The following is a 27,941-nucleotide window of genomic DNA, read 5'->3' as shown; positions in this document are numbered from 1 at the left end:
TTCTGGATTAAGAATACTGACATATCTCATTCAGGGCCGGTATAAGAAATAATATGTCCAACAAAGATCTGGAGGACAGAGGAAAAATGGGACTTAGAGAGGCACATTACAGCAGCAGCTACAGCCAGACTGGACCTGCCGGATCTGGTGGGGATTCAGACATTCCAATTACTTAGAGGTGTATGAGCTCTGCTTTGGGTCTTAACATGTCCTGAAAAAATTATCCCTTATTCTAATTATTTCTAATAATTAATGACTACTAATCCTACTATCCCACTGTGGATAGAGGATGAGGGCACGCCAGTAACTAAAAATGACTGTTAAGCTTATAAATACGTAAACAGGAAGGACGTTTTATTAATCAGCCTCACCTGAACTTTGTGACAACGCATGAGACTAAAGTATGTTCATTACTGGGTATATTTTTTTAAGTTTCTGGGCATATAAGGCTATGAATTAGACATTGTTAAAATCACTGGGTTAAACCACCCTGAGAGGCCACAGTCAGCCATCCACAGTGATGCCCTCTGCCCTGCCACATGTCAGCAGAATTTCAGGCAGGCATCCCATCCTTCCGGAAGGGGATAGTTCATTTAAAGGGCAAAGTCATAAATGGAAAGGAGTCAAAGATTATGCTGAGCTTGCTGGCCTGAAAGTCAAGAAAGCAAGGAGAACACTGACTGAGGTGGGCTTCACGGCCTGTTATACTTAAGATTTGCTTTCAAGAGGAAAAGGAAATGGCAAGTAAACACAATGCATGATCCTGAACTGGATTCACAAATCAGGGGTGAGGGTGGGGATTGCTTAAAAAGAAAAGCACTATTAGGACTAGTGATGAAAGACGGTAGGGTCCACATATTAGATAATATTACTGTATCAATGTTAAATTTCCCAAATTGGATAATCAAACTGTGGTTTTCTAAGAGTTGTTCTAAGGAGACACACACTAAAGTATTTAGGGGTAAAGGGGCATGATGTATACCATTAACCCAAATCGTTCAGAAAAAAATAATGTATTTTATGTGTGTATGTGTGTACCATACATATATATCTATATTGAGAGAGGGAGAGAGAATATGAATGAGAATGATAGAACAAATGTTGCCAAATGTTAGCAAACCCTTCTGTTAAATACGCAATTATTTCAAAATTGAATGTTTAAAAAAGAAAGGGAAGAAGTAACATGCACAAGTTTGCAATGGCTATGGAAGAGAGATAGTAAGGAGACCAAAAAAAAAAAAAAAAAAAGAGCTGACTCAGTAATGTGACTCAGCAATTTGCTAGCAATTCACTCTGAAGCCCCTGAAGTGACTTTTACATAAGTGATAGTAAATGTTTGACTGTCACTGCCACCATGACTGGGGACTTGAAAGTCAGCTAGCCTACCTAGAATTCCCAGCACAGTAGCTTAGCTCCCAGGAGTGCTTATATACTTTCTGCTGGAAAATCTCTAATCATGGTCTTGGAGCAATAAAGAAGTCTCATGCAAACAAGTACTCGCTGTTCCTGAAACAAGCTATGAGTTTACGGTAGAATCCAAGTGACCTTAAGATGGGAGCCATGGTCACCACCTCTCTTGAGCTTTCCGGGGTCCCGGGGCCCCTGCGCCTACCTCGGTGAGGGGCTGCTGCTTGTCTGGGACAAGGACGGACCACCCAATAGAGTGTTTCTCAGACGATTCATTCTCAACCCTAAGAATTTATTATAATCAGTATTACTGAGGAATGACTGTTGAATGGCCATCTTTCAGTAGCCCGGCCTCCGTTAATACTCTAGATGCCAACTAATTCATGGTTCCGCTCTCCCCATATCTGTCCACATCATTCCCATCCCCTAAAGTGCTCTCCCTGTTTCTGTCAGTTCCACCCCCCACCCCCCCGCACCAAGGTGCACCGCAGGCCACAGTCGGTACCTCCCTCCCCCAGGCCCCCATGGCACCTCCTCAGTGCTGGCTTGAGAGCACTTTGTGCATCTGGCCTCCTGAACCCCTCCAGCTTTCTCCACGGGGACTTCTTCTTTGCTTGTAGAATACAGAGGAGACAAGCGAGCGCTTCTCAAATCTATGCAAATCCCTTTCTAAAAATACACCACCTGCTCTTCCCTCCCACCACTCACCCATCCCACTCTGCCTACTGAGTGGGCAGTTCAGTCACAAATTCAACTTCTTCAATTAGACAGCACATGCTTTAAGCACCAGAGCTACACCTGACTGAATGCTAACATACTCTGTGAAGATACTTCAGACTTTTCATGGGGGAGATGAGGTACAGCAGCTAGCTCGTACTTTCCACATGGGAGGTTCCCCTTTAAATGACTTAATTTGTCCTAAAATAAGTACTGTCTTCTAAAAACTTCTTTAAAAGGAAAACAGAAAAAACACGGCAGAGACTGGATCAAAGCAGCAACATCCCCCTATCCAAAGAATTGCAGATCTGCTCACATGGGACACTGCATTGCTATTCTTCTATATTTTTCTGTACTTTCCCATTTTCTTCAATGAAAAATCACATTTATAACCAGAAAAAGAATTTGAAAAGTCAACAAAGTGTCTAGTACAGTTGAAAAGTATTTTCCTTAGGACAATTATACACTGTCAGTTAAAATAAAAAAAAAAAAACCAACTTTTAATTACCTGGGAAACCCGGCTATCCTGAATGACTCGTTCCCACAGAAGCAGTACGTGTACTTTTAGGGAGAATGGTCCCAATGCCAAATGTTCAGAGCATTCTGGGTAGACCCATCTGAAGCCACACTATTTACTTACCAACTCTGAACCAATCCCACCGAAGGGCGGTTAAGCAAGTTATCCGGCAGAAGATTAACTTCTCTCATTGTGTTAGCCAGGCGCACAGGAAGCTCCTTTCGTAGGAACATATATGAAGTTTTCTCACATGCATTATCTCTCCCTATTAAGAGATGAAAAATGTTCCATGATTTTATAATCTAACAGATGGAATAATAAAATGTTCTCATGGTAGTCCAGTGACTGGTCGGGAAGATAAAATTAAGTAATATTGCAGTCTCTAGTTAAATATTTATCCTCTGAAACAGCAAGTTTAAGAAAATAATTTAATTAGAATAGAAAAAGAACATTTATTCCAAGAGGCAACCTTGAAAGCAGTGTTTTTCCCTCAGCACAAATACATCCCTAGTGTTACCAGTGGCGGTATAAAAGTAACCTGGGACAGAATCTGAATTTGTTTTCAAATGAACGCTGTGGGAAAACTGCCAAGTACAAAAGTAGGAGAACATGTAAACCCACTCCTGTTCACGGGGGTTTCCAGAAGGCAAGAGACCCATTCATTCCACAACTATTCACCTACTGCAGGCCGACTGCTTCCTAAGATTTTCTTCAAATGTGTTTCTTCAGGGACCAGGAAGCAGCCACAGACCCCAGCTCTGACCGAGACACAGGACTCGGGAGGTGCCCGAGAAGCCAGCTCACAGGTGCCCTCAGAAATGGAGTGATGGACTACAGCATGTCCAAGAGGACGGAGATACAGTGTTGACTAGGAAGACAGACCTCAGAGAGGGAGTCTTCTGTTGACTGCCTTGCGCTGGCTGTGCACACAATGTACGCAACGAGGGCACAGTGAGAGAAAAGGTACCAGGCCACCTGAAAGAGGAACCCGAGCTCTTTCCCTGGCTGCCACGTGACCAGAGCAGTTCCACGACTGGTCTTGCCCCCAAACTCCAACCTTGCTGTAAACCCAGTGATAGTTGGGGGATAGAGGATGTGATAGAAAAGACATGAGCTTTGGGGACAGAAATGTGCTTCAGCCTCAACTTCTCCATTTACCCTTGGTAAGCTTCTTAACTTCTGAGGCTCAGCTGCCTTCATCTGTAAGATGGGGATAAAACGTCAGTTTTTGTAAAGACTACATGTGACAACGTGTATGGAACCTGACACAGATCAAGTGTTCGGCGAACATTAGTTCTTCTTCTGTCCTCTGTGATACTGATGGGTCTGTCCCAACTCTCTCACATTCGGATAGGCCTGCCTGATGCCCCATATTCCCTGGAGGCCGCTGGGAAATAGGCAACCTCGGGGCCAAGCCCAGAGAGAGAGAAGCAGGGCTCATCGAGCAATCTTCTCCTCCAAACTCTCCTCTTTCTTCCAAATGTGATGAAGACAGCAAGAGAGATTCAGAAGTAAATCCATTCTAACACTTCCAGCCAAATTCTTTCCTGTCCTCACGGAATAAGACTGGAAATAAAAGAACCCACTGTTTGTTTTTTGGTTTTTTTTTGGCCAAACCGTGCGGCATGTGGGATCATGGTTCCCTGACCAGGGATTGAACACGCGCCCCCCTGCGCTGGAAGCGCGCAGTCTTAACCACTGGGCCGCCAGGGAAGTCCCATAGAACCCACTTTTGAGAGTCATCTGCAGAACCTCTTCCCTCCACTGCTCCCTGCCCCCCTTTCTCCATTTCCAAAAAAGTCAGAATAAAAGATTAAATTCTTAACCCATCCCTCACTTACCTCATTCTAAGTGAGTACTATATTGAAGGCCTCCAGTAAATCTTTAATCGATAATTCTGCCTTTGCCCTTTCTCCTAAGGGAAATACTCCAAAAAAGGAAGAGGAGTGTAATACCTCAGCGATGACCTTCCAACACTTACTCCATACACATTCATTTGGCCTTAGATGATTAACACTTAAGATGATTCAGGCTGCTTTAGATTTTATTTATATATATATATATAAAATTCCTTAAATGTTCTGCATATAATTTTTATGGATGAATCATTTTAAGTGCACTAAAAATGCTGGTATTTCAAAACTCAGAATGAACCTCATTATAAAATGAAGGACCTATTATCTAAGTTAAAATGTGCATGTACGTTTGCACATACCAGGAGAAATACCTTGTATCCTGGTTAAATAGAAAGGACATTTTTTTTTTTAAAAAAAGCACAAAAAAAAATGATGGCGGAGAAGGAAGTTAGGGAATGTGGAAGAAGCGAGAACCCTGCAGTGTTGAATTGGAACTGGAAATAGCAGTGTGACCTTAGGATTCTGAAAAATTATCTGAGTTTTTAGGGGTACTCAAAGTTGACATGCTTAAATTTCCACATCCAGAGCACACGAGGAGCAGCACATCAGCAGCATGGTGGGGGGCGTGGGGCTGGGGGTGGGAGTAGGGCGAAGAGGGAGGGTCGGGGAAGTGACAGCGGTCTGGCAGGTGCCAGGTGGTGAGAGGCAGTCAGGTGCACGTCTCTTCTGGAAATCCACAGGGCTAGACGGCTTTCAGAATTGAAAGGTTTTCAGTTTTAAAAAGAGTACGTGCATCCATTGCGTGAAACAGTCTACTCTACAGACACAGTACAGCTACAGCGCAATCTGTGAACGTCGACACTGAGCAGGGGAAGACCACGGCCCCCAAATCACTGCAGGCCAGGTTTTGCCATGGACTTAGTTTGGGCAGCAAAGGTATAAAAAAAGAACTTCAATTTTTTTGAACTTCAGAATTCAGATTAAAAGACTGCAGTCTGGCAGGACAGTAATGCCGAGATCAGATGCCAGAGTTAGACTTGGCTTTGAATCCTGTCCTGAGCATCCACTGGCTTCGTGAACACCGGCAAGTGTCATTACACGTCGAAGCCTCGGTGTAGCCATCTATAAACTAAGAACAGGACCGATTTCGCAGAGGTTGCAGCAAGGGTTAAAAAGCGCTCAACATTTAACACGAACAGGTTCTTAAAACTGAGAAGAGGGGGCTCATTAAATCGCAATCACTAATGATGCCGGCTTGTATAAAGCAGCGCAGCCCAAGGCCCTGGGGTGCCAGATCAAACAGTCTGATGCTAAGCCCTGAGAGCGTGACTGCATTCTGGTTCAGCGCGGTCGCCTGTGCTCATTTGATGATTCTACATAATTAAAAAAGGATTAAAGTATGTTCCGTGTCCCTACCATCCAATTGTATTTATTTTAAAATAAAAGGCCTTGGTGTTTCCATTGGTCAACTCTGCACTAACTGGAAGACTCAACTAACTACTAGGCGTGGCCTGAAATAACCAACATTTCAAGGCAGCATTTGATTCTAGGCTTCTTGGATTATCAGCCTTTCATAAACTAGTGTTGAAAGAAACTTTGTCTCTATACCCCCCACCCCCACCCCCACCCCCGCCCCCGTGGCACTGATTAGACTGCCTCACCTGTGGGAGTGTCTCAACGATTTACTAGAAGAATAGAGAATACTTTCAGAAGTTTGTATTTTTAAGAAAAAGAGTACCTGCAAAATCTCAGGTTTTGCCTCCTACATCCTAATTTAGCTTTAGAGACGAATTCTTTGTACTCAGATACCTTAATTATACATCAGCTTAAACAGGGGGATAAGTCTTTTTTAGTTCATTAGTAAGCCTAAAGATAAATATGAAATGCCTGATTTGTTTTTTTTTTGCCTGATTTGTTTTAACCTTCCTGTGGTTTTCCTCATATAAGTTGAAAGTATTTTATCTTATGTATTAATATTAAATATTCAGTTTAAATCAAAGGGTTCGAACAATCTTGTTTGTAGTTAACTTACCAAAAAGAAACTTTTGGTTTTAACTGAATGTCCTCTCAAAAGGGTTCTGTTTTTCTAAGGCTTCTGGCATATTGAGTATTTTCCAGTTATTCTTCCCAGTCATTTGACTTCATTTTTTCCCCGCTTACTTGGCTTCTCTGCATTCCTTAATTTTGATTTTCTATTTTTATTCTGCATTTCTCCATATACTTCATCTTATTCAAATTTACCGATTAAAATTTTCCCTAGTATCAGTTCAGAAAAAGATGAAGAAGCAGTGTGTGAGAGGCATGGAAAATTCTGATTTCGTGAACGCAAATAAGTCATTGGCTTAGATACATTTGTGTATTTCTTCAGTTTTTCTTCCTCTTTTGATGACCCCTTAATTCTCTTCTGTTTTGTTTGTTTTTCATACTTGCCCCTTTCATCGAGAAGTCAGAGACAATTACTACATTTGCAAAAGGTACGACTGGCTTTGTCTAGAAAGGTTCTAAATGGCTTTCCAGTTCACCAAGACACAGGATAAACAGACACAGAAACACAAATGACTTTTTTTTTTAATTGGGGTATAGTTGTTTTACAATGTTTGGTTAGTTTCAGTAGATTCACAGCGAAGTGAATCAGCCATATGTATACATATATGCCCTCTTTTCTGGATTTCCTTCCCATTTCGGTCACCACAGAGCAGTAAGTATACACAAATGAGTTTTGTTTTGTTTTTTTTTCCATAAATGACTTCTGATTTAATACGGGGAGCCCTCTCAGTGATGGTCTCTGATAAGAAAGGAGCATTTGACCAGCCTTCTGAGAGCAAGAGTTCCGACATTATTCTTTATACCTGGTTTCCATAGTGGCATATATTTCTGGTGAATCTCTAATCCTCTTTTCGACTAATTTACAGGAAGCAGAAAAAATAATTATTTCTTTGGTTAATGAAATGACCTGATAATGTATCTTCTAATTAAAGCAGAGAGCTGAGCACATGCCTCCCAAAAATGTAGTCTCCTGTCTGGATTACTTGAAGGCTAACTTTATCCACATCTTTCAGCTTTAAGGCTTGGTGGGGGATGTTTTAGGAGTGTAAGCAAGGGAATCAGGGAGTGGAAAAGGAGGGCAAAAAATGGAAAAATTACCAGCAAGGCACTAAAACCCAACAGAATGATCAGCTCATTCTGATAATGCTGCTTCTTCTAATTACTGTCAATTAAATGTTTGAGTTTACAATGTATTTTTACCATTAGCCATGTTAATATGGGTAAGATATAACTGAGAAAATAATATTTCAGGGGCAGCTCTTTGATTTTTCTTCAGTTGTATTTATAAGATTTCAATCTTCTGACAACATTGAATTTTAGCATAAGTAATTTATTCTCAAACTTACCAGGACTATAAACAATAATTAATTGAATAGTCCTTCAGAAGACACAACCGTTAAGTGTGAATGGAGAGCTACCAAATGATTGTGAATATCCTTCAAAAGAATCCCCCCTCTTTCTTTAGCTTCATTTATACTTTGAAAGTGTTTGTTTTACTCCATGTCCAGAAATAGTGTTTCACTGCCTGGGAAGTTTAACAGTTTTCCTGTGTTTGGGAAAACTTATTCCTGAATTTAAAGAGATCAAAGTAGGTAGTGGGTTTGGGGTCTACCAAACTTGAGGCTGCATCCACTCTAGGCCGGCCCATTTGGGTTATTATTACTAACAGCGAGCCAGAAACTTCAGAAACAAAGAGCCAAAGATCAGGTATTTCACACACACCTCATTCCCTATCAAACTCAATGCCCCAACAACATGCAGCTACTACACTATTTCTTTCCGCCCAATGTCTATTTATTATGTTCATAGATGCTGCGGGTCAGGAATTGAGATAAGACACGGGAGGGAAGGCTGGTCTGGGACCTCAGCTGGGAAAACTTAAACGTTGGAAGAGTGACTGGACCGTGGGGGCTGGAACTATCTGAAGGCTTCCAGCTCACATATCTGACCCTTGGGCCGATTACTTACCGACTGAGATTGCCTACTGAAGCATCGTCAGGCGGCCTCACCATGGGCTTCCTCACAGCATGGCGGCCTTGGGCTGGTTGGATTCCTGTATGGCTTCAGTAAACAAGGCAGAGGCTGCATGGCCTTTTATGACCCAGCCGCAGAAGTCACACAGCTAGTCCCCTTCTGCCATACTCAACTGTTCTAAGCAACCACAGCCTGCCCAGACTCCAGGGGGAGGGGATCAGACCCCCTGCGTTGGTGGAGGGCTGGCAAGGGCACATCATAGAAAAGCCATCTTTGGAAAACACCATCTGCCCCAAGATGCTCATAAGGAGGTGTACAAGATGATTTATTTCTCAAATTATACTTTAAAGCACTCTTCTACTACCTGAATTTGTTTTCTTTGGAGTCACTTTTGGGCCATTTATTTATGTTAGTTTCTCTTGCTGTAGGCTTCCCTCAGATGGCAGGTGATCCTTGCTTGTTCAGTGAGGCAGCCTAAGGACTAAGTGAGTACCCAAAACACCTGATTACATAGGGCTTTTGGGTGGGGTCCTAACACCACACCAGCTTCCCTTATTCCCCTTAAACAGTTCTTTCAGGGTCTTTAGAGAAGAACCCCCTCCTTGCCCTTCACTTGGCCTAGGGGTAAGTGCCTGCCTATTAATGTTCTGATGATCAGGATGGAGGGTAACCCTTCTGTTTGCAGACTTCTGGTTCATTCTCCAGTTTTCACCCAGCCATTCCTACCTCTCACTCCTGCCCTCTATCCCTGGTGCTGCATTACTGAGGTAGAAGCCCCTCCTGGGGCCACAGTGCCTCCCGAGTATGTTCTAGACCCCAGCTATCCAATATAGGAGCCATGAGCCATTAGAGGAAATGTGAATATTCAATTATATTATAATATCAATGATAAATTCGCTGTGATAACTGTATCATGGCTATTAGGAAAGTACTCTCATGCTTAGGATATATATGTAAGTATGTAGAGGTAGTCATTACATCTGCAACTTACTCTCAAGATGGTTCAGCAAAAAAGGTGTATACAGAGAGGGAGGGAAGGAGATACGAATAGGGATGGATGGAAGGGGGAAGAAGCAAATATAGCAAAGTAACTGGTGAATCTAGGTGCTAAACATGGGTGTTTACTGTTCTTATCACTTTTCCTGAGGTCTGAAATTTTTCCAAAGAAAAGGTTTGGGAGAGACACTGTAAACAACCTAAATATCCAACAATAAGCGAACAGTCAAATAAATTACAATATTGCATATTTACATAGGGATTTCCTATGTAAACTTTAAAAAGTTTTTAAAGTTTAAAACTTTAAAAAGTTTTTAAAACTCAACAACAAAAAAAGCAAACAACCCTATCCAAAAATGAGCAGAAGACTGAAATAGACATTTCTCCAAAGACATACAGATGGCCAACAGGCACATGAAAAGATGCTCAACATCGCTAATTATTAGAGAAATGCAAATCAAAACTACAATGAGGTATCACCTCACACCAGTAAGAATGGCCATCATTAAAAAGTCTGCAAATGACAAATACTGGAGAGGAGGTGGAGAAAAGGGAACCCTCGTACACTGTTGATGGGAATGTAAGTTGGTGCAGCCACTATGGAAAACAGTATGGAGGTTCCTCTGAAAGCTAAAAATAGAATTACCATATGATCCAGCAATCCCACTCCTTGGCATATATCTGGACGAAACTATAATTCAAAAAGATACGTGCACTCCTATGTTCATAGCAGCACTATTCACAACAGTCAAGACGTGGAATCAACCTAAATGCCCATCGACAGATGAATGGGTAAAGAAGATGTGGTATATATATACAATGGAATACTACTCAGCCATAAAAAGAACGAAATAATGCCATGTGCAGCAACATGGACGGACCTAGAGATTATCATACTGAATGAAGTCAGACAGACAAATACCATACGATATCGCTTATATGTGGAATCTAAAATATGACAAACGGGGACTTCCCTGGTGGCACAGTGGTTAAGAATCTGCCTGCCAATGCAGGGGACATGGGTTCGAGCCCTGGTCCGGGAAGATCCCACATGCCGTGGAGCAACGAAGCCCCTGCGTCACAACTACTGAGCCTGTGCTCTAGAGCCCGTGAGCCACAGCCATTGAGCCCGCATGTCACAACTACTGAAGCCCACGTGTCTAGAGTCCATGCTCCACAACAAGAGAAGCCACCACAATGAGAAGCCCACGCACCACTACAAAGAGTAGCCCCCGCTCGCAGCAACTAGAGAAAGCCCACGCACAGCAACAAAGACCCAACACAGCCAAAAATAAATGAATAACTTTTAAAAATATGACAAATGAACCTATCTATGAAATGGAAACAGGCTCAAGGACATAGAGAACAGACTGGTGGTTACCAAGGGGGAGGGGGTTGGGGGAGGGCTGGAGTGGGGGGTTGAGGTGAGCAGATGTGAGCTTTTATACATGGAATGCATAAACAACAAGGGCCTACTGTACAGCACAGAGAACTATATTCAATATCCTATGATAGGGACTTCCCCTGGTGGCCCAGTGGTAAAGCATCTGCCTTCCAATGCAGGGGACACGGGTTCAATCCCTGGTCAGGGACCTAAGATCCCACATGCCGCGGGGAAACTAAGCCCGTGCGCCGCAACCACTGAGCTTGCGCACCTCAACAGAGAGCCTGCGTGCTGCAAACTACAGAGCGCACGTGCTCTGGAGCCTGCGTGCCACAACTAGAGAGAGAAAACCCGCATGCCACACCTAGAAAGAAGTCCGCGTACCTAAAGCAGCCAAAAAAATAATAAAAGAAAATAAATAAAAGTAAATATTTAAAAAATCCTATGGTAAACCATAATGGAAAAGAATATTTTTAAAAAGAATGTATATATGTGTAACTGAATGACTTTGTTGTACAACAGAAATTAACACAACATTGTAAATCAACTATACTTCAATTTTTAAAAAATAAAATGAGTTTTTAAAGAAAAAAGCAGTCTTCTGAAAAAGGTCTTCCTATAACTAGAGCCATTCTATTATTTTAAAGAAAAACACCCTACTAGAGCCATTCTATTCTAAAAACAAACAAACAAAAATCTCATACAGAACGTGCTACTATATGCAGAACTTCCTAATGGGGGCTGAAGCCCATGCTACCCTTCATGTAATGGTTTTTGACGCTCTTGTAAGAAAAGGGGGTACAGGGTGATCACGACAGGGTTCTTAATTAAGGTAAGTGAGGGTTACTGGATCCTCCCCTGAAGGAGATCTATGTCTGTGCCGAGGGAACATGAGCGACAGCCACTAGTACCTTGATCCTCTCTCTTTAGAGATCCTATTTGTTGACTCTTTCGAAATATATGTATCCATGAACAGATTGGTGAGAAACCTGCCCCTCTGTATGCCAGATAAGGCCAAACCAAGTTGTGAGTAGATTTCACCATGGGCCCACAATTTGCGCCCTTCGCTTGGGCAACCCCTCTGTCATCACCCCCAGTCACTGAGGTCTATGTCCCATGGATCCCAAGATTCCTCAAAAAACTGAACAGTCCATCAGCACAATACCTGGCACACTGTAGGTGTTTAATATTTCCTGATTAGAACTGAAAATTAAAATACCTACTAAGTTTCAGTATAAACTTACAATAGCAAATAAAATTCAGGGGTTCAAGATGACATTTGCTGGTAATGGTAAATTCCTCTAATAGATCACTTCATTCTGTATATCTGGTTAGGGGTATTCCAATCCTTATAGTTAGGGGAAGAAGAGCCAAAAGGTAGACAAGGAAGGTGATGATAAAGCGACAGTAATTGTCAATATGGTGTGTCAGGCCAGCGAGTGGACAGAAAAGGCAAGGATGTGTTGAGAACTGACGTCACAAATAGAGCTTTGACCAGCTAAAGCACATGAGTAGCACTTACAGCCAAAGCCACCACACAGATCCACATCACCCTAACTCCAGAAAGGAGTTTAGGATCTAGTCCTAACGGTGGATTACAGAATGTCTTGTTGTCATGGAAGCAGGAACAGCTAAGTAAACACCACACTGCACTCATCAGTTGAGGTTAATTGAGGCAAAACCTTAAGTTCACCATTACCGTGAATGAGGAAGATCCAAAGCCAGTCACGCTCAAAGCACAAACGAGCTGAAAGTGCTACGTTTCTTGGAAAATGATCAGTTTATATGGCTGGGACCTTCAGCCAACAAACTTTAAGGTAATTAACATTCAAGGTTAAGCGCTCCCTATGCAGTTTTCATTCTTAGCAGGAAGCTGACTTTGTCCAGGATAATGCTGTGTCACTAACTTCCCATAACAAAAGCACAGCCAGCATCTACTGAGCACCTACCATGTGCCATGCGCTGTGCTGCATGTTCTCGAGTTCATGGGTGCAACAGGCCTATGATTCGATGCTATCGTTTCCATTTTGTAGATCAGGACATCGAAGTGTAGTGGGATTAAGTGATTTGCCCAAGCTCGCACTGGTGGTAGGCACCAGAAACCAAGCCTTGAGTACAAGTCCACATAGACCCGTTATCATATTTCCAGAGAGAGACAATAGGCTAACAAGACAATAAACTAACAAGTGTGGGTCCTCAGAATAAAAATTGTTTCTAGTGTAAGTAAATGAAGGAGGTAGCAATCTGATAGCTCCGAAATGATAAGACTAGACAAACATTAGATTATGCAATTTCCAGATTGTCTAAAAGAACAAATTTAGACAAGACCCCAAGCATTACTAATGAGACTCTGTTTGCTAGAAAGAATTGCACTGTGGCAAATGGTGTATTATGTGGTAAGAAATGGTATGTTAAGTTGAAAGAAAAAAAGCATACGTTTAAAAGCTCAATCGACCTGCATTTTAACTGCGGTTTTGCTCCTAACTTTGCTTAGGCAAGATACTTAAATTATCTAAGCTTCAGCGTCTTCATCCAAAAAATGGAAACATCTGTTTCACCTGGATGCTGTGAGAATTACAGCTACATCTGACTACTATTGTGTCTGGTGGAGAGTGGTACACAAATATAAGTTCCCTTCACCTCCTAGAAAGAATAACTTCTGGTTCACTTTGGAAGAGGCAGCCAAGATGTTAGGTCAACAACTAGCTGATGCTTTGGGCAGTCTCTTCATTACTCGGGGCTTCTACTTTCTCATGTGTAAACTGGGGAGGTCGGACAGATGATCGTTAAGCTCAGGATCCCACTGAATCAATCAATGAGGATAAGATTCTGGTTTGTACACCTTACAGTTATTTATCCTACACCAACCTTGCCTAATGTACATTCTGGGACAACTCTGGAGAGAGCACTGCTAGGAGTGAGTAGCCAATGACAGGAGCTAGAAATCAAAAGAGTACATACATTGTAGTGGTTTTCTACCAAAAAACTAAGAAAGAAACAAAGAAAGCCTCCAAGGATGCTCTGGATAAAGGACAATTGGGTTAACACTTCACACATACCCAGAAACCACCTCTATTACACGAACCTCCAAGGGAGAGGTAGAGAAAGCATGACACAAACTCATGGGATGCATACATTCTGGATAGCCTATATATATATTGACATATTTGTCTCGACTTCTCATTTATCTATAAGCCCCTCAAAGGCAGAAACTAAGCCTCGACAATTCCCCAATGCTTCTCAGTTTCCACTCCATTCCGAATCCAGAAAGTTCAACGAATGCTGATGGACTCCTGGGAATTCCCTGGCGGTCCAGTGGTTAGGACTCAGTGCTTCCACTGCTGAGGGGCCGGGTTCAATCCCAGGTTGGGGAACGAAGATCCCTCAAGCTGCACGGCGTGGCCAAAAAAAAAAATGCTGATGGATTCCTAAACTCCTTAAGTGTTAACCTTCAGCATCTCACAGACTCTATCCCCTAAAGTGGTTCACAGCTCTTGGGCAAAATTTTTACCAGATCTAACACAGTTCTTAACTCTGGAAGCACATTATAGTCAGCTGAGTAAGTCAAAAATACCAGCACCTAGACCCTACCTTCAGAGATTGATGTAATTGGCTTCTACAGGGTGAGGGTGGGGGGACAGGTGGCACTAGCTTTAGAAGCTCCCCAGATGATTCTCACAAGCACCCAGGACTGAGATCCACTGACTAGCATCTAATCACAGGAAATTCAACAAGGGAATAAACCAAAGAACTCCTCAGGCTCAGACAGTGGCTATTAAGCATCCCCAACTTTTTCACTGACCCATCTATTTTTAGTCTCTATTTTCATGTTTGAGTTTTGTTTCAGCCTCCTAGGAAACTGACCACACTTGAGTGCATTACATGACCAATATAGGAATGTTAATATAGCAATGACACTTTGCTTTCTATTTCTTCTCAGAAGAGGAGAAATTAACCAAATTTATACAAAGTGCACAGTCAAGTATTAAGGAGCATCTGCTAACAAGCTTAAGGAAACACTGTACTCTTCTAGAACAGATCCAAGGGAAGGTTCAGGTAAACCCTGAGTATGCTCTGGTCAATGAAGATGTAATAATTTGTTGGGAAAAGATAAGTATGTTACATGTTTCAAAGGGCCCTACTGTCTTCCGGCCAACAACACATGGGAATACTTAACTTCATGCTTTGAGAAAATGTTAAGAGATACGTAGCAATTTATTCCCAACAGTGAAACTATTATATACTGACTTCCATGCCCTAGTAAGAAAGAAAGAAACACTCGTACAACTCAAATGTTTGAGTGGAATCAGAGGTCAAGTCTAAGACTGAAAATAAAATCACAACTGCTTGGGTGATGCTTAGGGAAATAATCTACCAAGTTAGAACCCCAAGTATTCAATCACAGGGAATTTAAATATCGACCTGTGTAATATATAATAAATAGTTTGCTGTAATTTTTGTGCCATTCATTATAGCAGAAAGAATAATCTCAGTCAAGATGAGACAATGACTAGGAAAGGAGTTCTCCTCGAGGGATATGAAGGGCAATCAAACCCAGCTCTGCCACAAATGTGGCGAAACGGGCTACCTGAAGATGCTTCCAGGCTAGTTTCAATAAACGCCAGGTACCCCATCCACAGTTCCCTTAGCACATTTTCTATAAGTTTAGCTAATTTACCAAGAAGAATAAGTGGGCAAGAACAGCGAGAATTTCTAAACATCTAAACTAATAAATAAGGAGCTGCCATCACCAAATTTTAACAGAAATTACAATGCAAAAGTTAGCATATGGTATTTAGTTGAAATCAGAAAAGTTGTCCTTTTGGAGAGAATCCACAAATATAAACTGTTCTGTGAACTTTGTGATAAAACAGCAACAAGACAGAAAGACGTGAGGTCTTAATAGTTGCTGCTATGCAAATGGACAGCGGAACAGAGTAAAAGTGAGTTGACTGCAAACGTCTCAACAGAGATGGCAACAAATTCCAGAGGGATTTAGTGACAGTTTACATACTGCTCTAGGTGATAAATCTGACCATGATAAAAGCATTGCAAATGACTGGGTATATTAAAACTCAGACTGTGCACTAAATAAAAAGGAAACCAATAATCAGTGTCAACATATGTGAATATATGGGCAAAAGATGTAACGCTATCACCAAAAAATGGATGGAAGAATTAGAGGTGATATTCTTTCCGAACGCCTTTAGTTGTATACTTTGATAATTACTTTACCAAAGAAGGGAGCACAAGAGGAAACAATAGATATACAGCACAATAGCTTACTATGCCAAGTAGACACAGGGAGTGCATGCAAATGATTAAAACTCCCGAGTCCAGTTACTAAATGGTCAAGGGCACTTCACACACAACAAAATGCAGAAAATAAACCCACAAGGGGAAAAAAATAAAACTTTTAGCTTCTATGTTACCTATTATACAATTGAAGTCATAAAACCTCATTTTGGCAGGGCTGTGGAGAAACCGGTACACTTAAACTTTGGTGACAGCCCTAGAGATTAAAGCTATAAAATCCCTCCAAGCCTTTCACATGGTAATTCCACACAGGGGCACATACCCTATAGGTAAGCCATCGATCACCTGGAAAAGTCTTAGCTACCCCAAAAGTCACACTCCAGATAGCCAAGTTTTACTGTTACTAGCATGCGGGACAAACAAAGCTTTATCACTGAAATGCCAATTAACAGCAATCACTGCACACTTCTTTAACAGGGAGCCAAACTGTCTCAGACTAGAGGTCCAAACTTTCTGTAAAGGGCCAGATGGTAAACATTTTGGCTTTGTGGGCCAAATCGTCTCTGTGGCAACTACTCAACCCTGCTGTTGCAGAGGTACAGAAGCCACAGACGCTATGTAATGAATGGGCATGGCTGTGGTCCAATAAAACTTTATTTACAAAAATAGGTGCTGCCAAAACCCAGAGCACATGCAACACAAAGACTGAACGCTAATAGAAACTATCAACTTTGGGTGATAATGATGGATCAGTGTGGGTTCATCAGCTGTAACAGATGTCCCACACTGGTGTATGGGAGTTCCCTGTACTTTCTGCCCGTATTTGCTGTGAACCTAAAACTACTCTTAAAAGTACAGCCTGTTAATTGTAACACAAAAACAGGTGGCTGGCCCTCAGGCTATAGTTCGATAACCTGTCTTAGACTATGGCATTCAAAAAAAAGAAAGGATTTGCCCAACTCTGGAATCAGATAATCATGGAAGTAAATCAGATAATCATGGAAGTAAAATAATAGAATGCGCATAAAATTTTTCATTTTATGAAAATTTATGGTGATATTTTCTGATTCTATCCAGTAATAAGACCATGGTTTCCCAAATCTTGCCAACAATCTGATCAACTTCCCGAAGTTTAATGGGACGAAACCACTCAGTCATCAAGGGGTCAGGACGTGTGGCCATGTCTCCCCTTCAGAAGCACACAAAACTGCCAAGAGAACGAACAAAGCTGGAACTACACCTTAAACGCTCAGAGCCTGATAAACCAGGTTATGTTGAAATCCAGTCATATCAGATCTTTAGGGCCCAAAAGGCCAATTCTTTCTTTAAATTTAAATATTGATCAAGGTGCATTAAGCCACATTAGATATCTTTACCCTAAATGAAATTGTACTCTTCCCCTTTAATTCTGAATCATTAGCTTCTGTCTCTAAACAGATTGGTCTAATTCTTGGCAACTCCTCACAGAAGAACATCATCTCTTACAGAAAAGGTGTGTCACGTACATATATGTAAAGGTACAAAATGTACACACTCAGAAACAAAATGCCACTGCTTCTCTCTTTTCCTAACACAATTAAAAAAAAACAAAACCCAAAAAATCTCCTCATTTTCTCCAGAAACAAAACCACTCCTCTCCCCAGTAGTAATCAGGCTTTAAGGAGCGTGACTTACAAACTCAAGGCTTTCCGAAGAGCAGTCATTTGCAACCAAAGTCAACTTCGCAGTGGATACCGGAATCTTAAAATACTTTCTAAAGGAAAACAGAGGGCAGCTGGGCCTTCAAACCTCAAGAAGAGTAAAAACAGGGAAACTGGTTGCTTCCTTCTAATAGCTAAAGGCTCCAAGGTTCAGAGAACCAGTGTAATTATGATAGAAATCTTTTCTGTGAAAAGAAGACAGAGTTGTCAGACAACCTATTTGTCAGACAACCTATCTTCTGGTGGTTTTATTTCAGAGATGCTATATTTAAGTGTGGGGACATTACAGAAGTTTAGACCTATGTAACAACTGACTAAATTAAAGTGACATAATGTTTAACAACCTTTAAATGGAGTCAGTAATCACCACTTATGAAGCGCCCACTCTGGGCAGAAAGCAAACAGCCGAGGAAGCTGTGAAAAGGGCACAAAGAACAGGTAAGTGCCTACCCTCTGGAAAGAGACAGTTTAGAATAAAATCAAAGAACAGGAGCCAGGAGCAAATATGTTTAATACAAGTGCAGCTGTGCAAAAGATGAGTGCAAAGCAACTGGGAAATAAAACAGAAAGTCAGTCTGTAGGGAGCGGATCAGAGTGATTAATGAAGGAAGCCGAAGTGGACAGGGTAAAGCTGAAAGATGAAAAGCATGTCCAGATGAAAATGTGAATCATTTCCTATGAACTCATTCAAGATTCAGACGGTTCTATCTTTAAGTTATATCATACAGTCCAAGTTCTCCTTTTCTTACATCACTAACAGAACTTTAAATTCTTAACAACCACGTTAACAGAAAGACCTCAAGCTTTTGCAAACATCACAAAGAACCACGGTAACGTTAACTGCCATTCAAAGACAGTTAATTGGTCCAAAACTCCTGAGAGCAACAGGTTTACAGGAAAAAAAGAGTAAAAGTTAAACTGAGAAATAAAATCAATAAATGTTTATTCTGAACATTGAAATGTGATACTTCTATAACTCCTTATAAGGAGTTAATATATCATTGTCCAATAGAAACCTGTGAGCCACACACGTAATTTTAAACTTCCTAGCAGCCATGTGAACATAAAAAGAAACAGGTGAAATTTTTGATGTTTTATTTAATGCAACATACCCCCAAAATTACCATTTCAATGTGGAATCAATACAGAAACATACTGAGATATTTTAGTATTTTTTATATTAAGTCTTTGAAATCCAGTGTGTCATACTTACATCTCAATTCAAAAGCTAAATTTCTAACAGAAATAATTGGCCTATAATTAGATTTCATCAAATTTACAGTTAAGGTGGATTCACATATCCGAACTGTTCTAAACATACTTAAAAGTTTTCCAATTAACTGAATCAAGTGTCACTTTTAAGTTTAAATGTAAATTAAATCAATTCAGTTTCTCAGTCACAACAGCCACATTTCAAGGGCTCAATAGGTTCAGCTGGCTAGTGGTGACCATACTGGACAAAGAAAGTCTAAATAAATCAGTAGAAAGATAATCCCTGGAACCAAAAATTCCAACCTAATTACTGAAAGAAATATAACAAAACAAAGCAAGATATATAATATGGTAGAAAAATTACAGGTATTAAAGACAAAGTGAAAGAAAATTATAGATGTTTATCGTTACAGATGACAGATGTGTCATATCAATAATATAAACTGGTTAAACTTAACCACATAAAAGAAAAAGTTTGACTCACAAAGCAAAACCCAGCTTTATACTACATTTCAAGAAATTCAGAAATGCTCTAGCAGAAAATGAAAACAAGAGGCAGATAGGGCTCCGGATCTCAATGTCACGTAAGGATGAATCCAGGCCAAAAAGCACTGAACTAGTCAAAGGGCAGCACTGTGTACCCTAAAGCGTGCATCTCGAAATGACAGTTAAGGATGTCTAAGCAGCAAATGCAAAATTAACAGGCACAAAGCAAAAACCATAGGCAATATCTGGAGAAATAGAATTGGATTATTAGGAGACCTGAACTTCTTTTGACCCATGACAGATCCAGTAGATTAAAAAAAGCAAAGGTATAGAAAACTCAAAAAAAATAATTAATATGGTAGATTTGATATATGAAGCTCTGTAACCTGAGAAGACAACATAACTTTCTTTTTGCTGCCCAAGGAACAGTGACAGGAAATGAACACAGACTGGACTACAAAGCAAACATCAATAAATTAAAGAAATGATTCCGATAACATTCTCTGATCACAATGCAGCAAAAGTAAAAATCAAGAAAATTAAAATACAGGGTGCACTTCTACTGGAAATTTAAAAACTCAAGTCTTGGGCTTCCCTGGTGGCGCAGTGGTTGAGAGTCCGCCTGCTGATGCAGGGGACACGGGTTCGTGCTCCGGTCCGGGAAGATCCCACATGCCGCGGAGCAGCTGTGCCCGTGAGCCATGGCCACCGAGCCTGCGCGTCTGGAGCCTGTGCTCCGCAACGGGAGAAGCCACAACAGTGAGAGGCCTGCGTACCACAAAAACAAACAAAAAAACTCAAGTCTTGGGACTTCCCTGGGGGCACAGTGGTTGGGAGGCACCTGCCAATGCTGGGGACACAGGTTCGAGCCCTGGTCCGGGAAGATCCCACATGCCGCGGAGCAACTAAGCCCATGTGCCACAACTACTGAGCCTGCGCTCCAGAGCCCGCGAGCCACAACTACTGAGCCCGCGTGACACAACTACTGAGCCCGCGTGCCACAACTACTGAAGCCCGTGCGCCTAGAGCCCGTGCTCCGCAACAAGAGAAGCCACCGCAGTGAGAAGCCCGCGTGCCACAACGAAGAGTAGCCCCCCGCTTGCTGCCAACTAGAGAAAGCCCGCACGCAGCAACGAAGGCCCAACGCAGCCAATAAATAAATAAATTTATAAAAAAATAAAATAAAATAAAACTCAAGTCTTAGTTCACATAAGAATAAAAACCTGAAGATGCAGAAGAGCTGGGAAGAAAAAGCATCAAACACTATACACGTCAGCTGCTAAAGCAGTGTTCAGAGGAATGCCTGTAGCCTTAAATACTGAAATAAACAAAGAAGAAATGAATTTTGCCATTCAAAAAGAAAAAAATAACACTGAGCACATGAGGGGGAATTAATAAAATCAAAGTAGACATTAATGAACTAGAAAACAAAAGTCATAAAGCTAATAAGTGAATCCAATCATATAAACCAACAACTAATCTAATCACAAAAGAGGGGGAGAATATAGAAGGAATAAAGGAGGATCAGCCACAGAGAAAATTAAGACTAATTACTATCTCAGTTTGCAAACTGGCTTTAAAACCTTGATGACTAGGATAATTTTCTAGAGAAATACATCAAAATGGATTCTAGAAGAGATAGAAAATCTATCCAGATCAATACCACAGACTAGAGAAACCTGTCAAAAAGCAACAGTCCCCAAGACACACTAGGTTTAAAAGGTTTCATGGGTGGATTCTACCAGATCTTTGAAGAACACATAGTTCAAAAGATAAACTGGTCTTAGTGCAGAAAAAAATGTATTTCTTCTGAAACAAGCATGACATTGATAAGAAAATCTAACAGACTGCACATACACACAACATCCACAGACAAACAGCACGTGCAGATCAATATAATGAACCCAGGAATTCATCAAACTATTCTCTCTAGTACTGTATATGCTTCAAATTTTCCATAATAAAAAGCTAAAGGTAAAATATTTTACTCTGTAAAAATACTGAATCACTATGCTGTACACCTGAAACTAATATAATCTTATAAATCAGCTATACTTCAATTTAAAAAATTTCTTTACTCAAGGAGAAAAAAATTTTATCTAGATACACTTCTTCACTTATCAAAAGTTTGACAACAATGTGGTAAAAGTGTAGGAAAATAGGTACTCTCAGAAACTTCTAGTGAGAGGATAGACAGACAACCTCGATGGAAGGCAATTTGACAATATTTATCAAAATTTCAAATGCACATAGCCTTTGGTGTAGAAATGCCATGTTTAGGAATTTGTCCTATATATATACTCACACATGCATGAAATGATGAATGCAGTAATTCAGTGTAGCACAGGCTGTCATAGCAAAGATTGGAAACAACCTACTAGCCGTCAACAGAGAGTTGGCTAATGAATATAGTACACTCATATAAACAAATTCTCAGAAGCCATAAAAAAGAAAAAGGAAGTTCTGCAGTTACGATATGGAAAGCTGTCTAAGGAATGAAGTTTAAAAAGGTACAGACAAAAGTATTACAAGTTGCCATTTATTTTAAAATGGGGAGGCTAGTGGACAAAAGTAGGAAGCTGACTTTTCTATGTCCTTTCGTACCTTTTGAATTTGGAACCATGTAACTATAATCTCAGACCAAAAAGAATCTCTTTTTTTTTTAATCTCACCTTTCACAGCGCACTATTGCCCTTATAAACTCGTGATCCATTTAGAACGCTTGCTATTCTTGTTAAACTTGCTAACTGTGTGCAAGGCCATGTTTCAAGTAAAGACTGAGCTCAAGAAAACTCTTCTTATTTTAAAGGGCATAGAGAAATATGGCCCACAGATGAAAGGGGGACAACTCTAGATCCAGAAGATCATCTAATTAGTGGTTCTCAACCCTGGTTATGCTTAAGAACAACCAAAAATACCAATGCCCCCCCCCAGAACATTTATAGTAAAGTCTGGAGGATTGGGGCACGGGCATGAAGACCATGCAGGCATCTAAATGCTTTACAGCAGTAGTCTTCAACAGAGGGTGATGCATTTTGCTCCCCTGGGGGACATGGCGGTGTCTGGAAACATGTTTGGTTGTCACAACTCATGGGTGGAGGGAGTGTGGTGGGGGGCGGGGTGTGCTGCTGGCATCTTGTGCGGAGAGGCCAGGGGTGCTGCTTTCGTAAACCTCCCACAACGCACAGGACAGCACCCCTCCTCCACCAAACAATGACCTGCCCCAGAAAGTCAAGAGTGCTGAGACTGAGCAGGCCTCATTTCAAATAAAGTCACTGCTTCTGGAGTAACACGCAGTTTTAGCCTTCCCTCTGAAACAAGGAAGATCATCTCATTTACTAGTGTGGATACGTTCGCAAAAGAAAGCTGTTTCAGTGCCCACAGAAACCACAATTTGTTGATGCGGTTCTAACAAATACTGTAAACGTGAAATTCCGTGGATATTCTTTCTCTGGTCCCTGTCCAGGTATTCTAGTCCAAAACTTCGGTCCCGTTTGCAAAGTAGCCAGGGAGAACGTCACGAAGTGGCAGTCTGTGGGTCAACATAGCTCACGCGTCTGTTCTGTTTGAGCCCTAGGTCTTGAAAGTATACTGAATCAGCGCCGGTCGGCTTGCCCCTCCGGAGCCAGCATATACGGGGTGGACGGGGCTGCCACGGCCCCCCACCCCAAGCTGGCTTCGTGTAGTCATCTGCTGCTCCCACTCAGGGCCTGTAAGCACTGGAGGTGGCCCTCCCCTGCAGTGCTCTCCAATCATTCAGGGGCATAAAGCCTCTTTACTCTTCTTCCTTCTCACCTTAAAAATATCCCCACACCCTTGCTAAATTCTCAAACTCCCGCACCACTTGCCAAAATCGGACTTCTATCCAGAGCTGGAAGAACCAAGAGAAAGGGAGAAGTCGAAATGGCCTTTGTGTGACAACCCTCTTCTAGTTGTTGGCATTAAAGATAGACTGCCTGCCACCTGATTCGTCTCTGGGCATTACAAATGAGCCTTGAGTTTCTAGCACATTCCACTACAATTATATATAGCTCTTCTGTGAGCTTCCTTATAAGGAAAAGACTTCAATTATTAGGCTTCTTCCATTATCCTAGATTAGAGTATCCCCTCCACTCTTCCCAAAATAGGTCAGAAGGCTTTTACGGGAAATACCTATCCAAAGATTTGGTAGTTTTCTTTTAAAAAACTCATCCCTTTTCCTTGGAAATTAGGATCACACACTTTGGGAACTGTGCTTTAGAGATGACCTTATACAATCCACGTGTTTTATTGACGGGGACAATGAACCCCAGTGAGGTTCAGTCACTCAGCCAAGGCCAGGCTCCTGAGTCAGTGGCAGAGCAAGAATTAGAACATTTCTTGCCAGATAATGGTCCCATGGGTTTTCCACGATAACACTATGCCCCACTGTGGTTTTCCTACTCAAATAACATCTCTGCCAAGACACCTATTAACATGGTAGATATTAGCTGCTATAGAAATAAATCAACCAAAATTTCGCCAAGCTATGAGAGCTATCACTTCAACTTTGAGGGTGGAAGGAAGGAACTGGGAGTCTCTGGATTCTTTCTGTTCCTTTTATTGTGAATTAACCTGTCTCAGTTTACCCCAATGAAAAGTCGATACCTTCAGAATCTCTCTAAACCATAAATTAGGGACAGAAGGTTGCTATTTATAGCAACAGCGACATTTTCTTTCTAAACTCTCAAGTCGGGGGGCTGCCTCAAACCTCTAAAATTCTCACAAGTGGCCACAGTTGGTAAAGTAAAACTACTGAAAAGCTTCTGGGACTGAAGTTTAAGATGCAAAGATCAACATGTCACTGAACCCTGACTTTCCTCATCATTCGCTGGCAAACTGGTTTCTTAAAATTTAATTTGGTCTCAACTTTAACCTATTCCTCTCTTTCTATCCTAACTTAAGTATGGACAACATCACATGGTGCTTACTGGGTCTTCCCCGAATGTGCTACCTACTCTGCACTTAGGTTTTTATGCCTACCTGACACCATCTTTTGACATTTACTTAAAAGTCATTAAACGACCAGCCGCCCCATTATTTCCCCTCGAGAGCTTAGAACATCTTTGCTGCTCCATTTTCTTTTCCTTCCAGGATGCCGCGTTCCCTCCTGATAGCTGGGTGCGCACTTCTGTTTTAATACTTTCAGGTGTTTCACACCCAGCTGCCTCGCATTCACCCAACTTAGAGGATTCCCTCCGCGCTTGAAACGGCACCACTCTGGGGAAACACGATCCAGTTAACAGAAGGTCGTGGAATCTATTCCCATCTCAGCTAGGCCTCAGGCAGGGTGGGGGCCGGGTCTTCTGCGCTCCCACCTCAATTCGTGGAAGCTGCCCACCGTCCCGCCCGACAGGGGAGAAGGTGGGACACAGAAGGAGAGGCGCGGCGAAAGGTGCTGGCACGAGACCCTGCTCTGACGCTAGGAGCCCACACGTCCGCTCCTCCCAGCATCTAAGGCTTTTGCAGTCCAGGCCTCTAACTGCTTTAACACAGCACGAACAAGACAGCAGTTCGAGTCCTGGCGCTCCGGCCAGACAAGAGCACCTTAAGAGCAGAAAAGGAACAAAATACCATTGCATAATTTATTCGACCTCAAAGTGTTTCTAAACAGCTCTTACCCAATCCCCCCCCCCAAAAAAAAGAATCTAAATATTAAAACGTTCAAAAGCCACCCACACTCCGCTCCGAAGTTTTAAGGGCGGTGAGTGAGGTCTGTGTCAAGTAGATTTGAAGCTAACGACGGCAGCTTTGGAGAGTCCCGCCCGGAATGAGGCTCCTCGGATGCGGTTTCTGTGTCTCCGGGTAAGCCCCCGGCGGGTGTGCGGGTGCCAGGCCATGCCCCTCTGCGCCCCGAAATCCGAGCCCCCGGGCATCCCGGAGCCCCGCCCGCGGTTCCAATGGACTTTGCCCGGAGGCGGCGGAGACCTGCGGCGGCGGGCCCTGAAGGCAGCGGCCCCACACCCCGGGGCCGTGGGGACCGTGGCGACCCGCGGCCCCGCACTTACCGAAGTCCAGGAACTGCTTGATGGAGAGCGGCGATGGCGAGAAGCGGGAATAGCGCTCAATCTGCTTGGGCACCGGCTGCTTCAGCAGCCACCGGAACAGCCGCATCCTCGTCGGGGCAACGCAGAGACCAGTCAAGACGCTCAAGCGGCCCCAAAGGCCGGTGCAGCCGAGCCGCGCGGATTAGGCAAGTTCGCCAAGCGCGCACCCTGGCCTCCGTCTCGGCCTCGGCGACGCGGGTGCAGCCGCCGCAGCAGCACCAGCAGCACCACCAGCAGCTCCCGTGCCCCGGCCGGCCGCCCGCCCGCGGCTTCCCCAGGCCCCGCCCACGGGGGCGGAGCCAGCCGCCGTACGTACGCGGCGCGCGGGGGGCGCGAGGGGCGCGCGGCCGCACGCGCTGGCTGCTGATTGGTCGCTGCCGCCCTCGCTTTCTTTTGCCGGAGTGCAGCCGGGGGCGCCCCCCTCCTTCGCTCCCGGGACCCAGACAGGCCCAGCAAGTGCATCTACACCCGGTCCCGTCCCGGGTTAGGTCCTCCGCGGCCGAAAGGTGGCGGAGGTACAAGGGGACTGGGAGGAGATCCGGGGCCCTCGCCCGGAATCCGATCCGAAGCGCTGCTCAAGGCCCCTCTCCACCGAAGGCACCTCTTCCGGGAGGCCTTCCCTGGATCAGCTGACCGTTACACTTCAGAGTATTTGTTGCGTCTTGACACTTTTAAATCTTCCGTTTACCGCTTAACTATACTGGCTGCTTCATGCCCTCCACCACAACCACCACCGTTGGGCAAAAATAAACTCACTGGTTCAGATTCCTGCCTGCCCCTCACCATTGGACGGGATTCACTGTAATGTCACTGTCTGTTTCATACCCCCCCCCCCACCCGCCTGGGCCAACTCCTTTGGGCAAGATTAATTGTTACGTCACTGACTGTTTCATGCCACCACCGCCATCACCACCATTGAACGGGGTCAATTATAAGGTCAATGGCACTTCATTTAGTCCCTCCCCCTCCCCCCCCTCCCCGTGAACTCCCCCTAACACCACTGGGCAGGATTAATTGTAGGGTCACTGTCTCTTTGTTTCATGTCACCCCCCCAACCGCTACCATTGGAAAGGATCAAATTTAAGGTCTTAGGCACTGTCTTTCATACCCCCTCACCTCCACCACCACCACAGGACAGCCCCCTGACTCTTTTTCATGCCTCACCACCACCAGCACCACTACTTCTGGACAGGAGTCTGTGCTTACACTATGTATTACACTTACACTATGTTAGGTATTGTTTGTATAAGAGTGAACTTGAACTCAGGGCTCAATATATGCAATCATTATTTCCTAATGTGAAGGTATGAAGTACAGCTTGCTTTAACTATTTCCACCAAACCTTGCTTTATTTTTGGCAACGTATAAACATCAACTAAATGAAAGGTAGAATGTTCTCTGAGGAAAGGTAAAAATGTAACTGGAAACCACTCCTTTGGTCTGATTGGACTGGTTTTCTCAGTGAGTAAGATTATTGGTGTGTAGCTATTTAGCTTTTGTGCCTTCATTGGGTTTCTGTGCACCCAATTCTTTGCTTAATGCTTGCACCTCTACTCTGAACTTAAAGAGAAAAGTAATACGTACACTCAAAGACATCCACTGGTCCTCCCTCACTTCTAGATTTTCAAGTACATCTTGGCCATCTTGGTGGTGGTATGGTATGTAGACTACCATGTCTTTTCAAAACAAAAAGCTGAACAAACATACCAACAACCTCTTTAACCAAGAGCTTCGCCAGAAGAGCTAAGCAATCGTGTTGGTGTGCATGGGCAGACGAAAAGACCTGTGGCCTGTGATTCCTCCAGTGACTTTCTCGGGTGCTACCAGGAAGCATGTTGTACTTGGTGGCAGTTGTGGGAGTCGATGAGCAGGAAGAAGTTGAATATCGACGGAGAGGGGTTTTTCCCAACCTAAGCCGCAAATCGCTGCTGATCTTTCTGAGCTTGGAAAGACTTGTTTCACTCCTTCCTTTTTTACTGAACAAAATGCTACTTTAAATCTATGTATTCTGATTTACTGAATTGTCATGTGCCTAGTTTTATTAATCTTTCTCCAAAAGGTGGCAAAGTCTTAGAAGTTGGGAACAATATGATAGAGCCTGGTATAATAGAAATTGTGCTGGTCCAGGGCTCAAATGACCCAGTCCTAAGCTTGGTTCTTTTATTAACTAGCTGTGTGACCTTAGACAAGTCACTTAGCCTTTCTGTGTCTGTGACTTCTTATGTCAGACGGGGCTACCTGATTTCTCTCCCTGGCATTTGTGACAATCAAATGAAATAAATATTTAATACAAACACAAGATATGGTTGTACCTCTTTTATCCAA

At 42.8% G+C, this 27,941-nt stretch overlaps 1 protein-coding gene across 2 annotated transcripts in view; it reads right to left on the bottom strand.

Moving 5' to 3' along the window:
• PDK3 (pyruvate dehydrogenase kinase 3) overlaps positions 1 to 25,919 on the bottom strand; it is a 66,788-nt gene extending 40,869 nt beyond the window's left edge. Inside the window, exons 1-2 of one of the 2 annotated variants that reach the window (XM_029241544.1) lie at positions 25,578 to 25,919; positions 2,765 to 2,906 (exon numbers count right to left, since the gene is read on the bottom strand). In XM_029241544.1, coding sequence (XP_029097377.1) covers positions 2,765 to 2,906; positions 25,578 to 25,683 — 248 coding nt within the window. In that variant the 5' untranslated portion in view covers positions 25,684 to 25,919. The remainder of the gene's footprint in view (positions 1 to 2,764; positions 2,907 to 25,577) is intronic. The other variant, XM_029241545.1, reaches the window with a different exon arrangement.
• Positions 25,920 to 27,941: the final 2,022 nt, after the last annotated feature.

Source organism: Monodon monoceros, unplaced genomic scaffold (assembly GCF_005190385.1).
Source record: "Monodon monoceros isolate NGI ecotype Baffin Bay Population unplaced genomic scaffold, NGI_Narwhal_1 Super_Scaffold_22, whole genome shotgun sequence".
Lineage (NCBI taxonomy): Eukaryota > Metazoa > Chordata > Mammalia > Artiodactyla > Monodontidae > Monodon > Monodon monoceros.
This window is presented reverse-complemented; position numbering and strand designations above follow the sequence as displayed.